General features: G+C 41.6%; 1 protein-coding gene across 34 annotated transcripts in view; it reads left to right on the forward strand.

Annotated features, from left to right (window-relative positions):
* TCF4 (transcription factor 4) overlaps positions 1-12013 on the forward strand; it is a 349872-nt gene extending 337859 nt beyond the window's left edge. For 24 of the 34 annotated variants that reach the window (XM_032422840.1, XM_032422848.1, XM_032422841.1 and 21 more), the window contains 5 exons: positions 1127-1262; positions 2826-2988; positions 6236-6465; positions 6857-6997; positions 7197-12013. In XM_032422840.1, the coding sequence (XP_032278731.1) occupies positions 1127-1262; positions 2826-2988; positions 6236-6465; positions 6857-6993 (666 nt within the window). In that variant the 3' untranslated portion in view covers positions 6994-6997; positions 7197-12013. The remainder of the gene's footprint in view (positions 1-1126; positions 1263-2825; positions 2989-6235; positions 6466-6856; positions 6998-7196) is intronic. The other 10 variants (XM_032422851.1, XM_032422846.1, XM_032422847.1 and 7 more) reach the window with 1 other exon arrangement.
* The last annotated feature ends 8496 nt before the right edge of the window (positions 12014-20509 follow it).

Raw genomic sequence — 20509 nt, forward strand, 5'->3', positions numbered from 1 at the left:
GAAAAAAAATAAACTTTTTGATTCGTAGCAGTAGAAACTCATGGATAAATATTTTTAGTGTCAGACCCACTGTCCCTCATCAGTGCTCACCCAGCGATAGGCTCAGAGAATAACTCCTTGGAAATGCAAACGAAAACGTAAGCTACTCACGGTCCCCTTGGTTTGCAAACGCTTACTGGTTTTGCTTTAAGGCGTCAGCTATAAAGTCAGCAAGAGCTGTCTCACCGTCTCTATGCAACATCTCTGGACCCCAGAGCGGGTAGTAGTAGTTAATAAAAAGCTCAGCAGTATTTCTTCCAGACCAAGTCATCATGCTGTATCCTGCAATTTTATTCATGGAAACCTAAAGAGTGTTTACAGCATGGTGTCTTTCTAGGATCAGAATCGTGGGCGGGGAATGGAAAAATGTCCAAACATCTTTGCATGGCAATGATGGCATCACTGGTGTGTTTAATAAAACCTTTATTGGTACATTTTCCGGTGTGGTGGCATTGGCAGAAACGGTCCCCCTTTGGATTTGGAACTCAGCAGCTGATGAAATGCAGTAAACATTAATTTGGAATGGGCTGCCAGTTTTGGAAAGCCAGGTGACATTTTGTTATATTTGTACCGAGCAGGGGCTGTGTCCCATACTGCCGTAGCTTCCGCTGTCAGAGGCTTAGCTGGCATTATGGAAAAAAAAAAATGGCAGGCCTGAGAATCTTATCCCCTGAAATGAAAGTCGAATGCCAAATTGAAATTCCTGTAGGATTTCCGATAGCAATGGGGGAATTGAGAAGCCCACAATTAAGCATATGGGCATTAAGATAATTGTCAGATCTGTTGGCGGACATGATAGAAGACAGATGGGTACGAATCAGTGCGCCCCACTGCAGCACCCTGGGAGACAATTTGACGTTTTACCTGCCTGAGCTCCTCTGCCATATTTATCACTGAATGTGCAGCGCGGCATCGTACTGAGTGTGATGGGCCGCAGTGTGTGTGGGCTGCATGTGTGGTCCTTCAGCGCCCTCTAGTGAAAGGCATTTGGGAGTCTTGTTTTTCAGAGGCCCGTCTTCCTTCCGCAGGTCCTTGCTGCCTTGCCTCTGGTTCCCGCTAAACTCTGTGGTTCCTCTCACCCTTTCAGGTTGGGGCCCATCGTGAAGACGGTGTGGCCCTGAGAGGCAGCCATTCTCTTGTGCCAAACCAGGTTCCAGTTCCGCAGCTTCCTGTCCAGTCTGCAACTTCCCCTGATTTGAACCCGCCCCAGGACCCTTACAGAGGTAGGTCCGCCCCTGAAGGCACCCTGCCCTCACTTAGGCAGTAGCAACTCCAGTGTTGGTCCCAGGCTTACTTGGCATTCATCCCTCAGGAAGCACTGGCAGAAAACCAAGAATCAAATTTGGTACAAAAACGGCAAGCAAATGGGAAAGTAGTTAGAACGCAGCCGGCTAATTGTGTTTCTTCGGGAACTGTTTTGCTCAAACATCCTCTGAAATCCTGGTCCTCTCTCAGCAGAGAATGAGACAACAGCCTGATGAGAGGAAATTTTATTTTAGCTATTTCCACATTTTCCTCATTCTGGTGCTCTAATGCGGTTAGTTGTAGCCTGAACATGATAGTTCCAAATGAAGAGGAAGGAAGGAAATTGTTTTTGTCGTTTAAGATCGAAGGAAATGTAGGTATGTTTCAAAACTGGAACTTGGTGGAATGATTTTCACTGTTTTCATCTCGGCCCGCAATGATTGCCTCAGACCACGGGCTCCAGGCAGCTTTTCGTGACCCCAGGAAGTGACACTGCAGGGGTCTGACCTAGGTCCCCTGCTCCCTGGGTGACTGGCTGGCCCAGGGACTTGCAGACACTTAAATAACATCCTCTCATTCCCCCCTCCATGTTTAGAATATAGATGATAAACTGCCATGGGAATAGGCAGAAGCTTTTTTTCACCTGCTAAACATTATACAAATCTGTGTGTTAATCAAATATGTGGAGAGAGAGACCACTGCTTCTTAAAACTTCAGTGTACATAGGCATGACCTGAGGATCTTGTAAAATGCAGATTCTGATTCAAGGGTCTGGAATTCTGCATCTCTAAAGGGCTCCGGTCATAAGGATGCTTCTGGACCACAGACCAAATTTTGAGTGACTACAGATAGAGGAGAATGCCCAGTAGACATGCTTCTACCTTAGAAATAAGTGGATACACGAGGGTCATGCTTTAAAATGTACTGTGATCCTGAAAGTTGAAATGCATTGTGATCTTGAAAGTTGAGCAGTGGTAACGCTAGAAATTTCTTCAGTGAGCAGCTCACTGCTTTCCATATGTACCATTTTTAAATGCTGATTACTCCTTGAGGATAAGAGAAGCCTAATTTCAGAATATCATTAGGGTATCTATTGAAGTCTTGACGGTACATATTTAGCGTACTCCCTGGGAATTATATTTTAAGGACATTTTTTCTATTAAATCATTGCATATGGAAGAAACTCAATATAATAGCTGATATTTACTTGGGTTCTTAATCAGAACATTGAGGTGTGTGATTTTCATGATTATGATTTTCATTGCAATTAAGTTGATGTTTTGTAGACAGTGAAATTACCATCTACTCCAAAAGATTGCAAAATAGAATTTAACCTCGGAGCCAATGCAGGGAATACTTGCTTCCACAGGTGCATTTTTGAAACTTCACCAGATAGCATGAAAAACCACGGCAGAAGGATCACAGTTCAGCAACCTGCATTGTAGAGGCAGCAACTCCATAATTTGCAGAGCGCATGTTTGTGCCTCGAGTCTTCGGTGGAAGCGTCACCTGGTCTCGCTCTCTTTTTTTTTTTTCTGTAGGCATGCCACCAGGATTGCAGGGCCAGAGCGTCTCCTCCGGCAGCTCTGAGATCAAATCGGACGACGAGGGCGATGAGAACCTGCAAGACACGAAATCTTCCGAGGACAAGAAATTAGATGACGACAAGAAGGATATCAAATCGATTACTAGGTCAAGATCTAGGTAACAGTATATGATACTGTCGCTTCATTTAATTCCTTTATTGGACTTTGATGAAGTGAACAGAACAGGAAGAAACTATTCAGTTTTTTCCTGGCAGGTAAATCTACAGCTGAAAAGAAAATTAATGGCTTGCTCTAGAGGTACTAAAGTATCATTTAAGATACTGGTCCTCTAGTGAAGCCTAAAATGTCTCTGCACTTATGAATTTGGACCTCGTGCTAATTGCACACAGTGCAGACAATTTGTAACTGATTCAAGTGCAAACGGTTGATTTTTTAAAACTATGCTTATTCTGTGAATTTGGTCAGAAATGATCTTTCCAAAATATTTCTAAAAAGAGATCTTAGCTGTGTTGAAAACTCAATTGAGGTATATGCAACTATGACTTTTTTTATCTCAAACGTGAGAAAATACTGATTTCCCAGCTTTATCTTAAACATGTGGATATATATAATAATAATAATAATACCTGAATTGCTCACTTTTTTCTCCCAGATACTCCCTTCAACAGAAAATACAACTGCAGGAAAATAGCTTCTGGTTGGTTTTCTTAAATATCTGATTTCTTTCAATTAGAATCTATCTCCTGGAATGTTAATCCTAATCTGATGATCAGATGGTTTTGGAACACCGTGACACCCATGTTCTTTGCCTCAATTCCCTTGGGTTGTTTTTATTTGTAAGTTAAATAAATTGTGCTATGACTGCACGTCCCCGTGTAAAAGCTGTCATTCTCAGGGTCAGATCTAATGTCCTTTAGGAATTAAGAACATGCCACTTTTTTATATTGCCTTTATAATGATTGGAATGGATTTTATTACATGTCCTGCCCAAAGTTCCAAAAGTCCTAAAAGCTCCTTAGCCCTCCACTCCCACCATCCCCACACAGTTTCCTGACTCGTGGCCACATTGGTGAAATTTTAAGGAGGGGCTTTCACATCCCTTCCATCGTCTCTGTCAGTCCACTCAGTTCTTAGCAATTTAACTAGTGGCCGTGACATGCATATTAATAGGTTCTTGGAAGTTTCAGTACAACATTTTAACCTGCTGCTAAGAACCTTCTTCTTTTAAAAGGTGACTCTCGTGACATTTGCTTATGTCTCTAACCCTGTAATGTAAGGCAATGCTAGGCAGTTTTCTTTGCATAACCATTCTGCTTATTATTTATGAGTGAATAACCAATTCTAATTAGTTATTAGCCTGAATACCTTTGGAAAACAAGTTCCCACTTTCCGGCCCATGCTGTGAAAGCTGTGGCGACCTGTTCAATGTTTAAAAATGTTGCCCAAGTTTAACTTCAGGATGGGCCCAGCAGAGATTTGGTTCTGTTCTCTTTTCACTTCACTTCCTATTTATGTAGTGGGACGTGGATGCGAATTAATAGTAACCGTGGCTTCCTCGCCATCAGCAGAAGTCACGGGTGAGAAGGAGGAGGGTTCGGCAGAAGAAGTGAGAAGGATCAGACGCACAGGAAGAACCTTTTCCCACTGGTTCGGTTCAGTTGTGTGTCCACGAGCACGTATCTGTGGCGGACGGGCCCATCTGGAAGGGAGTTTAACCTACGGGGAGATGAGCCAAGTCTTAAAGCATCTTTCTTTGGTGTCTTCCTCTTTCCCTCCCTTACAAGTGTTTTTGGCTTATGTACATCATCTGTATTGGCAACATGTGCTTGCAACCCAAGAATACCACTCCCATTTTTGATCGATTGGAGCTTCTCGGCTGTAATTGGTCCTTATTGCAATGTAGAAGATACCCAGAGATTCTCCCAAGTTGAAGATTCAGAGCCATACGTGTTAAGCCAACATTCGTGTACATTGAATTGACTAGATAACTTACCCCATGTCTTCCTGATCTGAAATGTTGTGATTAACATCTTTATTCTGTGAGCATTTCAGATTCATGGAATTTTCAAGTAGAGCTTAACCTTCATGGTCCTTTAGATCGATGCCTGAACTTCTAGATTAACATCCTTACAGATGGTTACCTCCATATTGTTTCATATAATGAGGAGTCTGTTACTATTCAGTGAAGTTTCTTTCATTTTATATATCTCTTATGATATCATCTCTTTTACCCAAGAAGTTTCTTGCTCATGTTAACTCAGTCTGCACCACTCAGAGTTCTCTGGTCTGTACGGCTTTCTGAGACAACACATCTCTCATGCCTCTTTTTTTATATGATCACCCATGAAATATTTTAAGCCCTGATGTCATGAAACCTTCTTTATATGACATGCTTTCCAGATGGCCCATCATCCTATTTGCCCTCCATTCAAAAGTTTCTAATCTGTCAGCATGACACCCAGAAACAGACAGAAGTAATCTTGCCTTTCCACATTCTACTGGGTCCAACCATGCCTTTGCTATGAATAATGTAATATTTTGGTTCTCAGGATCAGAGATTAGCTTTTGGACTTCGTTTTTGACTCACAGTGAGATCATGGTCATTTATAAGTAGTAGGTGTTTGGTATTTGTTTTGTTTTGTTTGCTTTGTGTAGTGGATGTCAACTTCCCAACTTGTTTTGGGGATGACAAACATCTGTGATGTGAAAAGCCATGGAGATCATGATGTTTTTATAACCTTTTTATTTAATGCATGGAGAAAATGACTCAGATACATTAAGTGGATCAGCCACGCCTTCAAAGCTCGTTAATGGTGAAACATGGACAAAAGTTCCCAGTCTTCGCTCTCAGGGCTCTGGTGCCTTGAATGCAGGACCTTCTTATTCCTGTTTAGCTGCGTCGTGTTCATTCTGACCTATCCAAATGCTTTTTCAAACACTCGTTTTCCTCAGGTTTCAGATGTGACCATATGAAAGTTAAAAACAACAACAACAACAACACACACACACACACACACACCCTCAGTCTAAAACGCTCTGATCTGTGGTCATGCAGAGTAGCTTAAAGGCTAAGTTGACTGTGGCCCGCTTTGTGGAGTGTAGCCTCATTGATCAAAGCTGTGTTTGCACTTTGCCCCCTGCATCAGCTTGGGCTCGCTCTGGGCCCCAACTTTAACCTCTCCTGTTTTGTTTGGGTTGAATGTCTGGGAGAAACCGAATGTCTCGTGAATGGATTGTCACCACCATTTTAGCAGTCCCGAGTTCAAGTGGATGTAAAATTCTGCCACGGACAACAGCTGGAGATGGACACGTCCCCTGAAAGCTCTGGAAGAAAACAAAACTAATTTAGATACCTTCTTTTTCCCCACACCATTAGAAAATGTTGCATCCCTTCTGTCCCACAGCAATAATGACGACGAGGACCTGACCCCCGAGCAGAAGGCAGAGCGCGAGAAGGAGCGGAGGATGGCGAACAACGCCCGCGAGCGCCTGCGCGTCCGCGACATCAACGAGGCTTTCAAGGAGCTCGGCCGCATGGTGCAGCTCCACCTCAAGAGCGACAAGCCCCAGACCAAGCTCCTGATCCTCCACCAGGCCGTGGCCGTCATCCTCAGCCTGGAGCAGCAGGTTCGAGGTCAGTACCAGCCCGCCGCCGCCTCCTTGTAGAAGTCGCGGGGGCTGGCGGCCCTGAGTGGGGATGGACTTGGCCGCCTTGAGCAGGAGCAGAGCAGCAGACCCCGAAGCGTCGTTGAGAGCAGCTGGGTCGGGTGCAGATCACGTCCGAATCTGTAAGGCAGCTTCCCTTTCTCCCGCGGCTAAGTTACAGGATTCTCTTCCAAGTCCGACCGCGCTAGGACGTTGCCATGCGTGCACGCGGATGGCCGTGGTGCGCCCTTCCCGGCGCTGCCTTTCGCTCCGTCGCGCAGAAACTCAGAGCAGGGGTCAGCAGGTGCGCAGGGTAGTGCCTGCCCACCCTCTGCCGGACGCGTGGCGCTAACTGAACTCTCTGCTTCCATCTTCCGCAGAAAGGAATCTGAACCCAAAAGCCGCGTGTCTGAAAAGAAGGGAGGAAGAGAAGGTGTCCTCGGAGCCTCCCCCGCTCTCCTTGGCGGGCCCGCACCCTGGAATGGGAGATGCGTCGAACCACATGGGACAGATGTAAAAGGGCAAGTGTGTTCTCAGCCATTTCGGGAACCCTTTCCCTGGTCAGTCCCTCGCAAGGAGTCAGCCAGGAAAGTCCGCTTTCCCCCAAATTGAACAGATTTTTTTTCTTCCCCTTGGGGGGAAAAAGAGCTTAAAAATAAAACATTTACTTCTTCTGTGATAAGCGTATGAATTAATTCTCCTCTCTTTTTCCCTTCTCAGGTCCAAGCTGCCACATTGCTTCATTAATACAAGAGACCACTTCCTTAACAGCTGTATTATCTTAAACCCACATAAACACTTCTCCTTAACCCCTTTTTTTGTAATATAAGACAAGTCTGAGTAGTTATGAATCGCAGACGCAAGAGGTTTCAGCATTCCCAATTATCAAAAAACCGAAAAACACACAAAAAAAAAAAAGAAAGAAAAAAGTGCAACTTGAGGGGTGACCCTCTAACATATCATTCAGAATGTGCAAAGCGGCGTGTGCAGGCTGAGACGCAGCCCAGAGACTGAATGGCAATCTTTCCACACTGTGGAACAATGCATTTGTGCCTAAACTTCTTTTGGAAAAAAAAAAATATAATTAATTTGTAAGTCTGAAAAAAAAATATTTAATTTAAAAAATTGTAAACTTGCAATAATGAAAAAGTGTACTTCTGAAGAAAACTACATGAACGTTTTTGTTGGTATTCAAGTCAGCTAGTGTTTATAATTACTGGATATTGAATAAGGGAAGCTCGGCTGCCCTAGTAACAAAACCAGCAAACGTCCTGATGACAACGAAGTGATGACATTAGCCATTCCTTAGGGTAGGAGGAACAGATGGATCTTATAGACCTATGACAAATATATATATAAATATATATATAAATATATATTAAAAATTTAGTGACTATGGTAAGCTTTTGTTCATTTGTTTCAGACTTTTTTCTCCTGTAAAAAAATAGTACTGATTAACTTTTTTAAAAGAAAGATTTTACTGTAAATACGGATTTTTTTTTTTTTTTTTTGGGTCTTATTTCTGTCCCTTTCCCTGGTTTGTTATCGTAACCTGTAGTGCCAACTCTGCTTCCGGAGGGGTAGTGCAGGATCAAATGCTGACCCTGATGTTGCTTTTCATTCATAAAATAAGTAGAAAGTTGTTTCTCCAGTCTTTTGGGAACACAGGACTTAAAAGTCACATCATGTGTAGATATTACAAGCAGCATTACCAAGACATGGCAAAAAGAGTTTGTCTGAACTGTAATGTTGCGTTTGTGACCCTATTCTGGGATTTTCAGAGGTACAAGGTTAGAATGCTACAATGTTACCACTGTGCCTTCCAATGTTTATATCATCGGAAACATAACATAATCAAAGTGGCTGTGATTTAACAAAATGATTCAAGTGTTACCTACATGTGTAGCCGAAGTAGTGTGCAGTGAGGCGTTTCTGAATACATGGTCAGATTTTTGGAAAAAAACAAAAACAAAAAAAACAAGTAAAGTTCAAAAACCATCAAATGAGAAAATTGCAAGTAGTGTGACAGAGCTGATTGATTTTTGTTGCTTTCTTGATTTTTTGTTTTCAAAATGGGTTTACTAAGATGTAGATGACTTAACTGCCTCCTCCTTCGTCTGAAAAATGCCAATATTCAATCATCATGCAGCATTATAACAAGCCTTATAAGTCCTAAAGCATTAAGTTGCACTTTCTTGAGGAGGGGTAGTGCAGTATTTCTCTGGCCAGTATGAATGAAGTTTATACTTAACATATTTGATAGAAACATAGATCAAGCTATGGCACAGCAACTCATCAGATAGCTAGCTTTGACGTCTGGGCACAATTGAACCAACTTCCATCGTGAATCTTTATAATGATTGACTTTGGTGTATAGTGCAGTAAACAAATAGTGCTCCTAGTTAAGTATTTGTCAGCATCCTTTTGTCTCTAACTCGTTTCTATTTTTACAGCCACACAATCTTGGCATGTATTAAGAAAAAAAATCCCTGTTCAAGTAGTTTTTCCACCTATCAGCACTGAGTAAATGCCATAAATCCATCGAAATGGTCTAAATGTTCCATCTGTTCTCCTGTTTTGCCAGTTATATAGTAATGAAATACATTTGTAAATTTTATGCAACAAACGGCAAACGTATCATTATTTTGAAATTGTGTATGTAAAAGTTATATTTTTACATGTAGACTCTTGTTATTATGTGTTTTAATACATTGTATCAGTTTTTGTTGTTTTTTTTTAAACTGTGTGGTTTAAAAAACGTCTCATTTAAATGAAATAGTGAGCTACAAGAATCTGAATTTTATGTTCATTTCCGAAAATGTAAGAACAAATAAGATAGTTACCACGTGGTCATCTTTTACAAACCCATAAACATTTTGATTAGCTGTGTGTGTGTGTTGAAAACTGTAAATATGTTCAGTAGCGATAAAACTAAAATACTTTGATTTGTTGATAAGTTCCTAAAATGTGGAGGTGGATTCAGACCTTAGGAGAATAGCAGAAATCAAACTTCATGAAGTTATTTTGAGGCTTGCCTGTGAAATGTACGAACAAAGGGGCTCAAAGAAGGGCATGGAAGACAACGTTGTATACTCTCCCCTCCTCCCGAACAATGGAAACCATGTGTAACTTGTTCCCTCAGTATGTTGAAGATTTCCTTTTAGTGGTACATTCTGCACTCATTTTGTATAGTCTACCAAGGCGGGTATCCCTAGGAACAATATTATAGAGGAAGCAGGTCTACTCTGATCACATTCAGGATAAGTGTACAGAAGAAAATATGGTGTTTACTCTTTAGGGAACTGGAAACACTCCCTGCATTGATGTACATTTTAAGAATGGCACTTTTGATACGTGTTATCATAAAGGTGCTTCATAGAGCTGATTTAAAGTTTTTCAAACCTGTAAGCAAAGCAAAAAAAAAAAAAATTAAATTGTAGTTGATTATTTTTTAAATTGGTGCTTTATATTTTGTTCTCACTCAAACAGTAAAAGCTGCAATTTATTGTTCACCAGCTTTGACGTATTCATTACTCAGTAATGTAATACCTCTAATGTTGAATTCCCTTTGGAAATAAGCGAAAAACTTTCCAATGGCCACCAAAAGCTGCTCACTCCTTTTGCTTGGTGGAGAAACATGATCTGCACCTATACGTATTAATTGGGTTGTATCCCCATTTAAAAAAAAAAAAGAAGAAGAAGAAGAAGAAAAGAAAGAAAAAAAAAGGTGAAAAGGAATGTGGCCTTTTTAGTGTGTTTTTTCTTGTTGTTGTTTTGTAATTATCAAACCCAGGTAAGATATTGGTATCCTGCGCTGGATTTTCGAATGATACTTAGCAGAAGACAGTTAGGATTAGAGTACTATACGGAATTTCATAAGGGTCCATACTATACCATATATCTGATGCTACTTGGGCTGGGGATCTGTCGAAGAGACGTGGACTTTAAAAGCAACTTGGAACAGTCAATCCGCCTCCACATTCAAGTAATTTATGAATATGCAGAATAGGGATCTGTTCATCTAGAAACTTTTACCATTTGTCTTCTGTGTAGCTGCAAAGGAACACTAATGTTTATACAACCGTCAGTCCACCCAGTAACACAACTGGTTCTGATTCAGTCTTCCGATTCCTTTTCGTTTTTCGCTTTTTCCTATTTCCTGATTTTTTTTTTTTTTATTCGTGATCTTCATTTTGATGAGGGGTTGGGGGGGTGGGGAGGGAGATGAACCAAGACTCGGGGGTTAAGAGGATTTCGTCTTGGATCCAACAGGCAGAATATGATCTGTGTCCAAAAGTGAACTTGAGTCAGGAATGAGACAATTTCAGCATAAACAAGCACAAAAATTTAGTCTGCTGGCTGACTGGAAACACAAAAAAAAAAAAAAAAAAGGTCAAGATGGAATATGATGAATTCCAACACAATGGGGCACCAAGGCCTTTAGGCCTCTCTTTTTATTTTGCTTTGGTTTTGTTTGTTTTTCTTTAGAGACATGCTCTTTCTCATGGGACTTGAAGTGGACTCATGTGTGTGCAGTGCTGGTTTTGCCATACTCATTTCAAGTATTATAGACATATGTAATGGTGAAAATATATGAACTGTGGCCTTTTTCATTCTTGTTACTTGTGATGCAATTAAGTGAAGATAAGAAAAAAAAAAAAGCAGAGATTTACCATGTATCAGTGCCTGGCTTTTTGTTATAAAGCTTTGTTTGTCTAGTGCTCTTTTTGCTATAAAATAGACTGTAGTACACCCTAGTAGGAAAAAAACTAAATTTAAAAATAAAAAATATATTTGGCTTATTTTTCGCAGGAGCAATCCTTTTATACCATGAATATTACAAAAAAAAAATTGTCAGATTCTGAATATTTCTTCTTTGTAGATTTTTGGAATCATTATGAGTAAAAGTTTGTTACTTTATTTTACTATTTAAAAGATGTTATTTTACCATGTGTTACTGAGATGAAACTGTATGGTAGCCTTTTTTGTTTTTTTGTTTTTTGTTTTTATTTTTTGTTTTCGTTTTGTTTTTTTAGTTGTAGGTCGCAGCGGGGAAATTTTTTGCGACTGTACACATAGCTGCAGCATTAAAAACTAAAAAAAAAAATTGTTAAAAAAAGAAAAAAAGGGAAAACATTTCAAAAAAAAAAAAGATAAAACAGTTACACCTTGTTTTCAATGTGTGGCTGAGTGCCTCGATTTTTTCATGTTTTTGGTGTATTTCTGATTTGTAGAAGTGTCCAAACAGGTTGTGTGCTGGAATTCCTTCAAGACTAAAACAAACCCAGCGTGGTCTAGGCCATTACCTGTTTCCCATCTGTAGTTACTCGATGAAGTCATGTACATGACCGGTCTGTAGCAATAAATGTGCCATTTTTATAAACTGTTTCTGACACTTGTTTCATTTCATTTTGCATTGTCCATATAGCCCTGATTCTCTTCTGTCCGTAGAACCACATCTATATTTCATTTTCCAAGTGTTGGAGGTATTGACGGCTTAACAAACAAAACATACAAAAAAAAAAAAAAAAAAAAAATTAACAAAAACAAATTGAAAAGCAAAGCACATGATTGACCAAGGAAGAGATGCCCTTAATGAAAATGGAACGGGATGCATGCAAAACAAAAAGGAAACTGTCTAGAGGATTAACTAATTGAAGGAATATAATTAATGTGCGTGTAACACTGAAGCTATGCATTTGAAGAGCTCTGAACTGTGCCCGCGTTTCTGGTGACGCTGCGGCTTTGCTAAGTCAGGTCAGCCTTAACCACTCGGATCGGTTGGTCGACTGGCAGAACCTTCTCAGCTCACTCTTTTCAGTTAAAAATCTAAGATGATTTATTTTGTATCACTTTGTGAAGAGCTGGATATTGTTAACCACAGTTTATCTTACACTGTATTTATACTTTCTCAAACTATATCCACCCCACCACTTCTGGTTGACTCTGTTGACTCGTAATCCAGATGTAAATAACCAGATGTGTGGATTTTTTTTTTCCTAAACTTGTACAAACGGACGCGTGTCACCTATGATGGGAGGGAAAAAAATGTACAGATTAAAATTATTCAGTGTTATGTACTGTAAGTTAATATTTTTGTAGAATGGACATCAATCTACTTGGCAAGACTTGGAGGCTGTTTCAACATTGCATTGTAGAAATGTAAAGTAATGTATGCAATGGAAAGGAAAGCCTGCGGTAGATGAGCACTCCATAGCAGAATGTTCTAATTGAGTACGTGGTATTTGGGGATGTCTCCATATTGCTCTTGTATTCTTTCTAATGGAGTTTAGTGACTAGTTTACCTGAAGGAAAATGTTATAACGCCATTTGGTTCACATGTGAAGTGCCCTCCATAGCCAAATGTTGGGATTTTTTTTCTTTTTGGTTGGACTGTTTGCAGATATTTAAATTTTATGAAATTTCCAAAGATTTCAGTTGATAACCCCTTTTTTTTTCTTCCAAATGATTTGAGATGTTCTTATGTTCTTACTGTGTGTTTTAAATATATATAAAAGAGCCACAAGCATTTAGTCTTTTAGTTATTATATTTGACCATATAACTAAAAAGGGGGGAAATGAGTTTGGGCACCACTTCCGTGTCTGTTATATAGCCTATTAACATTATGTTTTATTTAAAAGGACCACATTAAACATTAAACTTCAACTCTGGTTCATTTTTCAAAGGGAAGTTAAATTGCTGGAGAAACTAAAATATTATCCAAAAGCTAAGAAGATCCCTACAATGTTAGAAATGGAGAAGGGAAGAATATCCAAATGAACTGAAATAGGGAACCACTTTTTGTCTTGTAATCGGATCCACTCATATAAAACCAAGTGAAATTTTTATTCTAAGCTTCAATTGTAGACACTTTTCTCTTGACTAACAGCCTCAGATGTTACATTTGTGAGCCATCTTTAAAGGAGACCATGAAAACAACCACAAAAACTGGTGAGCTTCTTAGATCCAAATCACTCCCAGGACCACACATTTAAATTGCACTTGGGACCCTTAATGCTCTACCAGCCAGAAGATCTCATGTTCAATAAGACATGCTCCTACCTCAAACTAGTTACAAGTCCACATGTTCATTGGTCATAGCATGTGTTATAAAGAAATATGGCCAGTTTGGGAGGACTAAAAGGGCAAGGAAAGCCAGGATTACCTTGGTATTTCTGAGAGATCCTTTAAATTGGGAAGGTTTGATGAGCAAATATGGCCTCAGATCTTCAGGCAAGGAAGACTCGGGGCCACAGCTGGGAAGAACGCTAGTTATGAGCATAAGTACACTGAGGGGCAGCCCTAGAAATACACAGGATGCTGTGGGGTCAAAACAGTCAATCAGGCGACATTACCTAGGTATTTTCTTTGAATGCTAGACATTAGGTGACTGAATTTATACCTAAATATAGCAGGTGTCTTATAGTTTAGGCTTTTTGCCATGGAAGGTGTGGGTCTAAAGCAGTGCTTCTTGACATTTTTGAGTTGAGGACCCTTTAAAGATGAATGAAACCCTGTATAGAGAAAAGTATATACATACGCAGTATCATATTCAGTTTTAAGGTGTTGATGAATCTCTCTAGAATCTAGGCATGGACATTTGTTCATGGATCCTAACTTAAGAAAATCTGGTATCTGGTAACTAAAGCTTCAGTGCCTGAACAAGGAATAGAACCAATCCCATTTACCTTGATTGGGGTGGCTGAGCTTAACCAGAACTGGACAGGTGTCTGGCTTTACTGGTTGAAAGAAAGACCCTTTGTGTAACACAGAAAATAATACAGTCCTCATTCACATCTGTTACACTATATTTAGAAGTCAAATGGCTTTGACGTTGGCATGAACATTTTTGTAAGAGGAAGCAGAAACTTGCCAAGTGCAAAGTGAAAATGCTCATGCAGAATCAGACCTGCTGGCTTGAGATTTTTGATGGTAACCAGCCCATGGGTGAGGAACTCTTGTTCTTAAGCAAAAATAACAAAATTTTAAAGAATAGGGAGACTTGGTTTTTGAAGGGAGTTGTTTTATTTTACATATCCTTATTTGTGAATTGGGTTAGGCCATTTTAAAGACAAAGCAATGAAGTCCATGTGATATGCTGAAGTCCTCAAAGCTAAAACAAACCTCCAGTCTCCTGACTTTGAGCCCATTGGTCCCTCCCAAATGACCAGTTTGGCTTCACATTTTAACATGACCCCCCCCCCCCACCGGCTGTATCCAGGTACATTATTTTATTTGTTTTGCTTTTATCTTTCCTGCTACCTTTTCACGAAATTTTTTTTATAGGAGAGTTTCTAAACTTCCCCACAGTTCTCATTTTCAACCTTGTATTACAAATTGTTAGGATATAACTAGATGTGAGAATAAGAGACTGCTAGCCAAACTAAAATTTGCACTCTGGCCCACTTTTTTTAAAATAAACTTTCTATTCTGGAATAACTTTAGATTTACAGAACAGTTGCAAAGATAATACATAGCATTCCCATAAACCCTTCACCCAGCTTCTCCTAAGGGTAAAATGTTACATAACCATGACACATTTTTCAAAACTAAAAAATTAACATTACTACTTTATTTGAATTTCATCAGTTTTTCACTAGTATCCCTTTTCTGTCCCAAAATTTAATCCAAGATCCTACTTAGCTGCGGGATCTGGCCCACTTTGAGTCTGAGTGCTAACAAAGACAGCATAACTGGACCCTGCACAGAGTCTCATGGTCTCAGGGTCTCATCAAAGTGAGTAACATCCACACAACACCCAACTGAACTATAGTAAAAAATCAGCTGACTCACCTTTTACAGTTCCTCTCGTTTATTGCCTTCTCTCAGAAACCCATCCCTCTTTGATGACAGGTCGTGAGCAGTAAGAAGACAGGTAGAAAGAGAGAGTAAGGGGAGATGGACAGTACCCACAAACTGAAAAGTTTAAATAGGGAATCATACATGATTCATTTATCAATGAATTTGTCACTGGGTAATGATTGGGTCAAAAGCACTAGGGGAGCTAAAAGGTAACTGTCCCTATCTTTAAGACATCCAATTGGAAGACAACAGATGCATCCATGTTACCAGCAGTAATTTCCATGCGGCTGGAGCAAACCAGCCTGGGGAGTCATGGAGAGAGGCACTGGGGCGGGTTCCACAGTGGACAGGACATCTGTCAAAATGACCTTGAGATCTGAGGTGCATTTTGACAGGCAGAGCAGATTTAAAACACCAGCAAGTCTTTTTGGGCTGTGAAGAAGTAGAATTGTAGGAACACGGTTTTGGTAGCTTAAACCATGACAATGTAGTTTTCAAATTTGCATCACCTTCCCATTGCTCAAACAAGAATACCTGGAAACCCTTGGTTGACCATTCTGGTCTACAGAATTATTCAGGGCTTGTGTGTGCACAGCCCTGTCAGTGAGGAAGAGCAGAAGTGACCATAACCTCCCAATGGATGGCTCTGAGGATCTGGAGGAGAATCTAGGCCAACCTGCAGATCTTACAGAAAAGGCGGTGATGCCCTGGGAACTCAGTACTACCACACAGTTCACACAACTAGCTTCCTGACTCCAATCCCCAGAGCTCTTAGCAATCTGCCATTTTGTCAATAAAACAGTGCTCTTGCCCTCCAGAAGCCCACACCCCACGGGTGTGGATAAGGAACAAATATAACGAAAGGGGACTGTAGACACATAGAATGGAGAATACTAGGACGTGGTTGATGCTAGAAAGTTTGCTGGGGATGACAGAGGGTCTGATGGCCAGATGGAGGGAGGGAAGGATGGATTCAATGGGGGAAGTCTTCCTGAAGTTGGTGAAAAGCAGTGGGGGATGGAAAACATGCAGTTTGCTATAGAGGGCATTTTAGCTGTGGGCTCTGGGTTAGGAACATGTTGGGAGTGGATTTCCAAAGGGTGGTAAGCCAAGGATGCCTGGATGAAAAGATCCTTTGGGATGAGGCAATGCTATCATTACTATTTTATTAATTTTTACCAAGCCTTGTTCTAAAAGGCATTTGAGGCCACATTGATGATCATTAACAGCAATAAGGTGAGAAAAGCTTTCCTTTCTTTCCCACTACCACAAGTATAAGCTAGCTGCTCAGCACCTTAACCACATCATACCACTTAGAAGATAAATACTGTTGAACAAGTCACTTCACTTCACTCATTACCCTCACCTATGAAATGGGGGCTCATTGTACCTGCATCTTGGAGTAAATATTATAATGTATGTGGTATGCTTCATCCAATGTTGGCACACAGAAAACATCAATGCAGTATATAGAAATTGAGTGACATATAAATATTCGTACATCCATGCTTGGATCATAGGACTGCAGCATTGGCCTCTATTTGCAGCTTCCTGCCCTGGCCCTCTCTCTCATTCTTCCCTCATAGGCAGCAAAGTTATCTGGATCATGCTGTGCATGTTCCCAGAATCTACTATGACTTCTCATTTTCTCTTGCACCTAATGAAACGCCTAGCTAGCTAGTGTTAGAAAAATCTGGAAACAGAAAGAGCTATCTTACAGGGAGTATGTTCAAGCAGAGGCTTAACTTAGTGACGGCTCTGTTTCCAAAAGGACAGCACTTCCACAAACATGATTTCATTAAGCCTCGTGGCAAACCTAAGAAATCAGCGTTACCATCCACATCTTAAAAAAAGAGCAAGCAAGGCTCTGAGGGTTGTGGTGGGTGCAAGTAACCCAGGCCAGAGTTATCACAGGCAAATCTGGGTCTGTTTGATATCAAAGTCCACGGACATTTCACCCGCCCACAGCTGCTGAAATTGTCTGGAGTTGGGATGGGTTCATTGGCTAGCTCACAGTGTGTCTAATGCTCTTCCGAATTTGGAACATGGCTCCACTTGTGGGATTGCAGGTCCGCTGCCACGCTTTCTACTGATGTTCTTCCGCTCTACTCCGCTTCTGTAGGCTTTACCTCAACCAGACGACCCAGTACCCCCAAAAGCCTGCACATTCCTGAGCCTTTACTCATCCCAGGGCTCCTTCTCTTCATCTTTAATTCAAACACATCATTTCCATTGTCTGGATTCTTCTTAAGATCATCCCATTAACTTAAAAAAAATTAATGAACATCTGGGGATCATAGATCAAAACCACTGTGTTGGGTGCTGGGAAGAAAGCAAACTTGTTAGCACAAGAACCTTGAAATCCCTTGTAGAGATAAAGAATAAAAACAAATATAAATGAAAAGGGAAACCATTGGAACCTCTGAACACTTCCTTGAGACCAGAATGTGCATCAAAAAACACATATTTCAACAAACTAAATAATAAAAAATAACACTTCTCTCCTCCAAAATCAGTTTTTAAATTCACATAATTCTGTAACCTGGGTATTACTATTATCCCCACGTCACAGATGAAGACACTGAGGCCAGGAGGCGCTGTTAGGTAAACGACAGGTGGGCAATATTGGGAGCCAGACTGATCCTGAAATCAGCCGAAATTTTGTTGTGTGATTTGGTTGCTGGAAATACTAAGCAGCTTACTTTCACAGTCATTCAATGAGGTTTACAGAAAGACACAAAGCCCACGGGCATTAGATTAAGTTACTAAGATCATGCTTCCAGGAAGTGAGCAAGACGGGATTAAAGGCAGAACCACCTGACACCAAATTCACCGTGCAGTGCCCTAAACCACACTGTCTTTCCGGAGGGAAGCATGAAGCGAAGGGGACAAGAGAGCAGATATCACAGCCCGTGGCCCAAGGAGGACATGATTTTGGTGAACAGATCACAAGGAGTTAATCCTCAGAAGCATCCAGGGCAAGAGGGTCTCAATAAAGACCTGTCCGTTCATCCCTCTGCCAGCACGTAGAACAATGTGGAAGCTCCTCTTTGTGAATCGCTGGAGGCCAGACAGCTAATGGCCCAGCCTGCAGGAAAAGCAGGTCTCCTCACAACTTCCCTGGGGAACTTTCCAAGTGAAATCTTTCATTAGGTGCCCCATTATCATCCTATTTTAAAAGGTCACTGCAGCCTGGAACCGGACAGATCAAATGTGTATTAATTCCTCAAACCTCTGGCGAGCACCTGCTGTGGAAGTGTTGGGTATGCGACCGTGATCAAGGGATAACCCTCACCTAGAGGGTGACGGGCAGGAGGAGAGATGCTGGGGGGGAAGGGTCACAGACGGGAGGGCTGGAGGGCGGGGTGGGGGGCAGATACTGGGATGGGGGCGAGGGGACAGAAGTTAGAAAGAAGAGAAATGTTCAATAGTGGAGATATGCCTGCAGTGCTTTGAGTGTGCGGAAGAGGGGCTGGAGACCGAGGAAGGAGCAGGAAGTCATCCGAGAAGACTTCCCTTGTAGATACCTGGAACTGATAGAGGGCAAGGCTCTGCATGACTGGGTGCTTACTGGCGTAAAACATTTTAGTCAAAATCAGGAGTATAATGGATTGGCTGGTTGTTTCTAACTGTGCTAGAGAGCTTGAGAAAAAGAAAAGGAGGGACTAAGGGCTTTAAATGCGCAGCTCAACATCTACCTAGGGATCTGAAAGCTTTTCCTGCTGCCCTGAAAGCTATGCTTTCTTCTTCTGTAGCCCAAGATTTCATTTGAAAAACAAAAGGAAGTCTAATCCTTCAGATAGCTGAATTACAAAGTGAATGAATTTCCAACCTCTAGCCAGGGGTCTCTTGTTAAAGTTAGGGCATCAATTGGAAGGAAAGGGATCCTGGAAATTGGGATGGAGATATACTGGGGTGGGGGGATTGGGACATACTGGGATGGGGAGATGGGGACATACTGGGATGGGGGTATGGAGACATATTGGGCTGGGGGGATGGGGACATGCTAGGATGGAGGGAATGGGGATTCTTGGGATGGGGGGATGGGGATTCTTAGGATGGGGGGATAGGGATTCCTGGGATGGGGAGATGGAGACATACTGGGGTACGGGATGGGGACATACTGGGATAAGGGCATTCTGAGGAAGCTAGGGACTTTAAACTCCTAAATTCTGCCAAGCCTCTCTTGCCAATAGAAGCAGTCCTTCGCTGCTGCCTAGGAGGCTAGTCATCCCTTGCCTGAAGAATGTATAATGGCCCTCCTTGAGGAAGTTGCCTTCAAGGCCCTGCTGATACTCAGAACCTAACTGTACCACCTTTTTTGCTTTGAAACATACAACTAGACTCAAACTCCATCACCAAAGGAATTTGATGATTTTTGCCAAATTATATTGACAGAAACCCATGTGTAGGAAGGGGTCATAAGGCTGTGGGATCAAGGAAGAAGGGATATGTAATCAGGCCAAAGTTATTGTCCTGGGCTCAGTAAACAGAAAATCCAAATTCAGTGTTAAGTTCCACAGGCTAGGAATAGCTCTCGCAGTTTGCTTGGTTGGCTGACTAAAACATGGACCCAGAGTAGGCCTACACGAAATGAAGTTCAAGTGGCAGGACTTCCTTGGTACCCTGCAGAGGAAGGTATCCAAAAGCTTAGGGAGATTGGAATGGTAGTGTGGGTTTAATCATGTCAAAGCTATTCACCTCCTCCGGGAGGGTCCAAAGGACATGACCTTCACCATAGCATTAAGAAATACATGTCTGTGACCTATGCCCCAGCATCATCCAAAGAATGGGGATGACAGGATCCAGGGGTGACCAGGGCCAGGTGAGGTGGACCTGGTCACTATAATGGACCGTGGAGTCAAGGCAGTAATCAGAACGGTGTGACTCACAGAGACCCAAGGTACTGGCTAGTTCATTGTGGTGCCCCTAGGAGAGAGCTAGACAGGCAATCTGCCAGATTCGGACGTGATCTGTGTAAGCGGGAATGTGCTGAGTCTGGAAGACTGAAGCCTGAGCTGAATCACCAGAACAGTCAGAGTCACTCAATCAGCTCCCAGATTGAAGCCAGTCCAGCGACCGGGAGCGCTGAGAATAGAGGGCAGCCAGAGAAGGGGCCCTGCCACCCTGCCAAGATTCATACCATCACTCTTCCTCCAAACCCTCTGCAAAGGAACTTGGGGCCATTTAACAAAGTGATCGCGCATTGAGGAAGGAGAAATGGACTTTT

This window comes from Phoca vitulina, unplaced genomic scaffold (assembly GCF_004348235.1).
Source record: "Phoca vitulina isolate PV1807 unplaced genomic scaffold, GSC_HSeal_1.0 scaffold27, whole genome shotgun sequence".
NCBI lineage: Eukaryota > Metazoa > Chordata > Mammalia > Carnivora > Phocidae > Phoca > Phoca vitulina.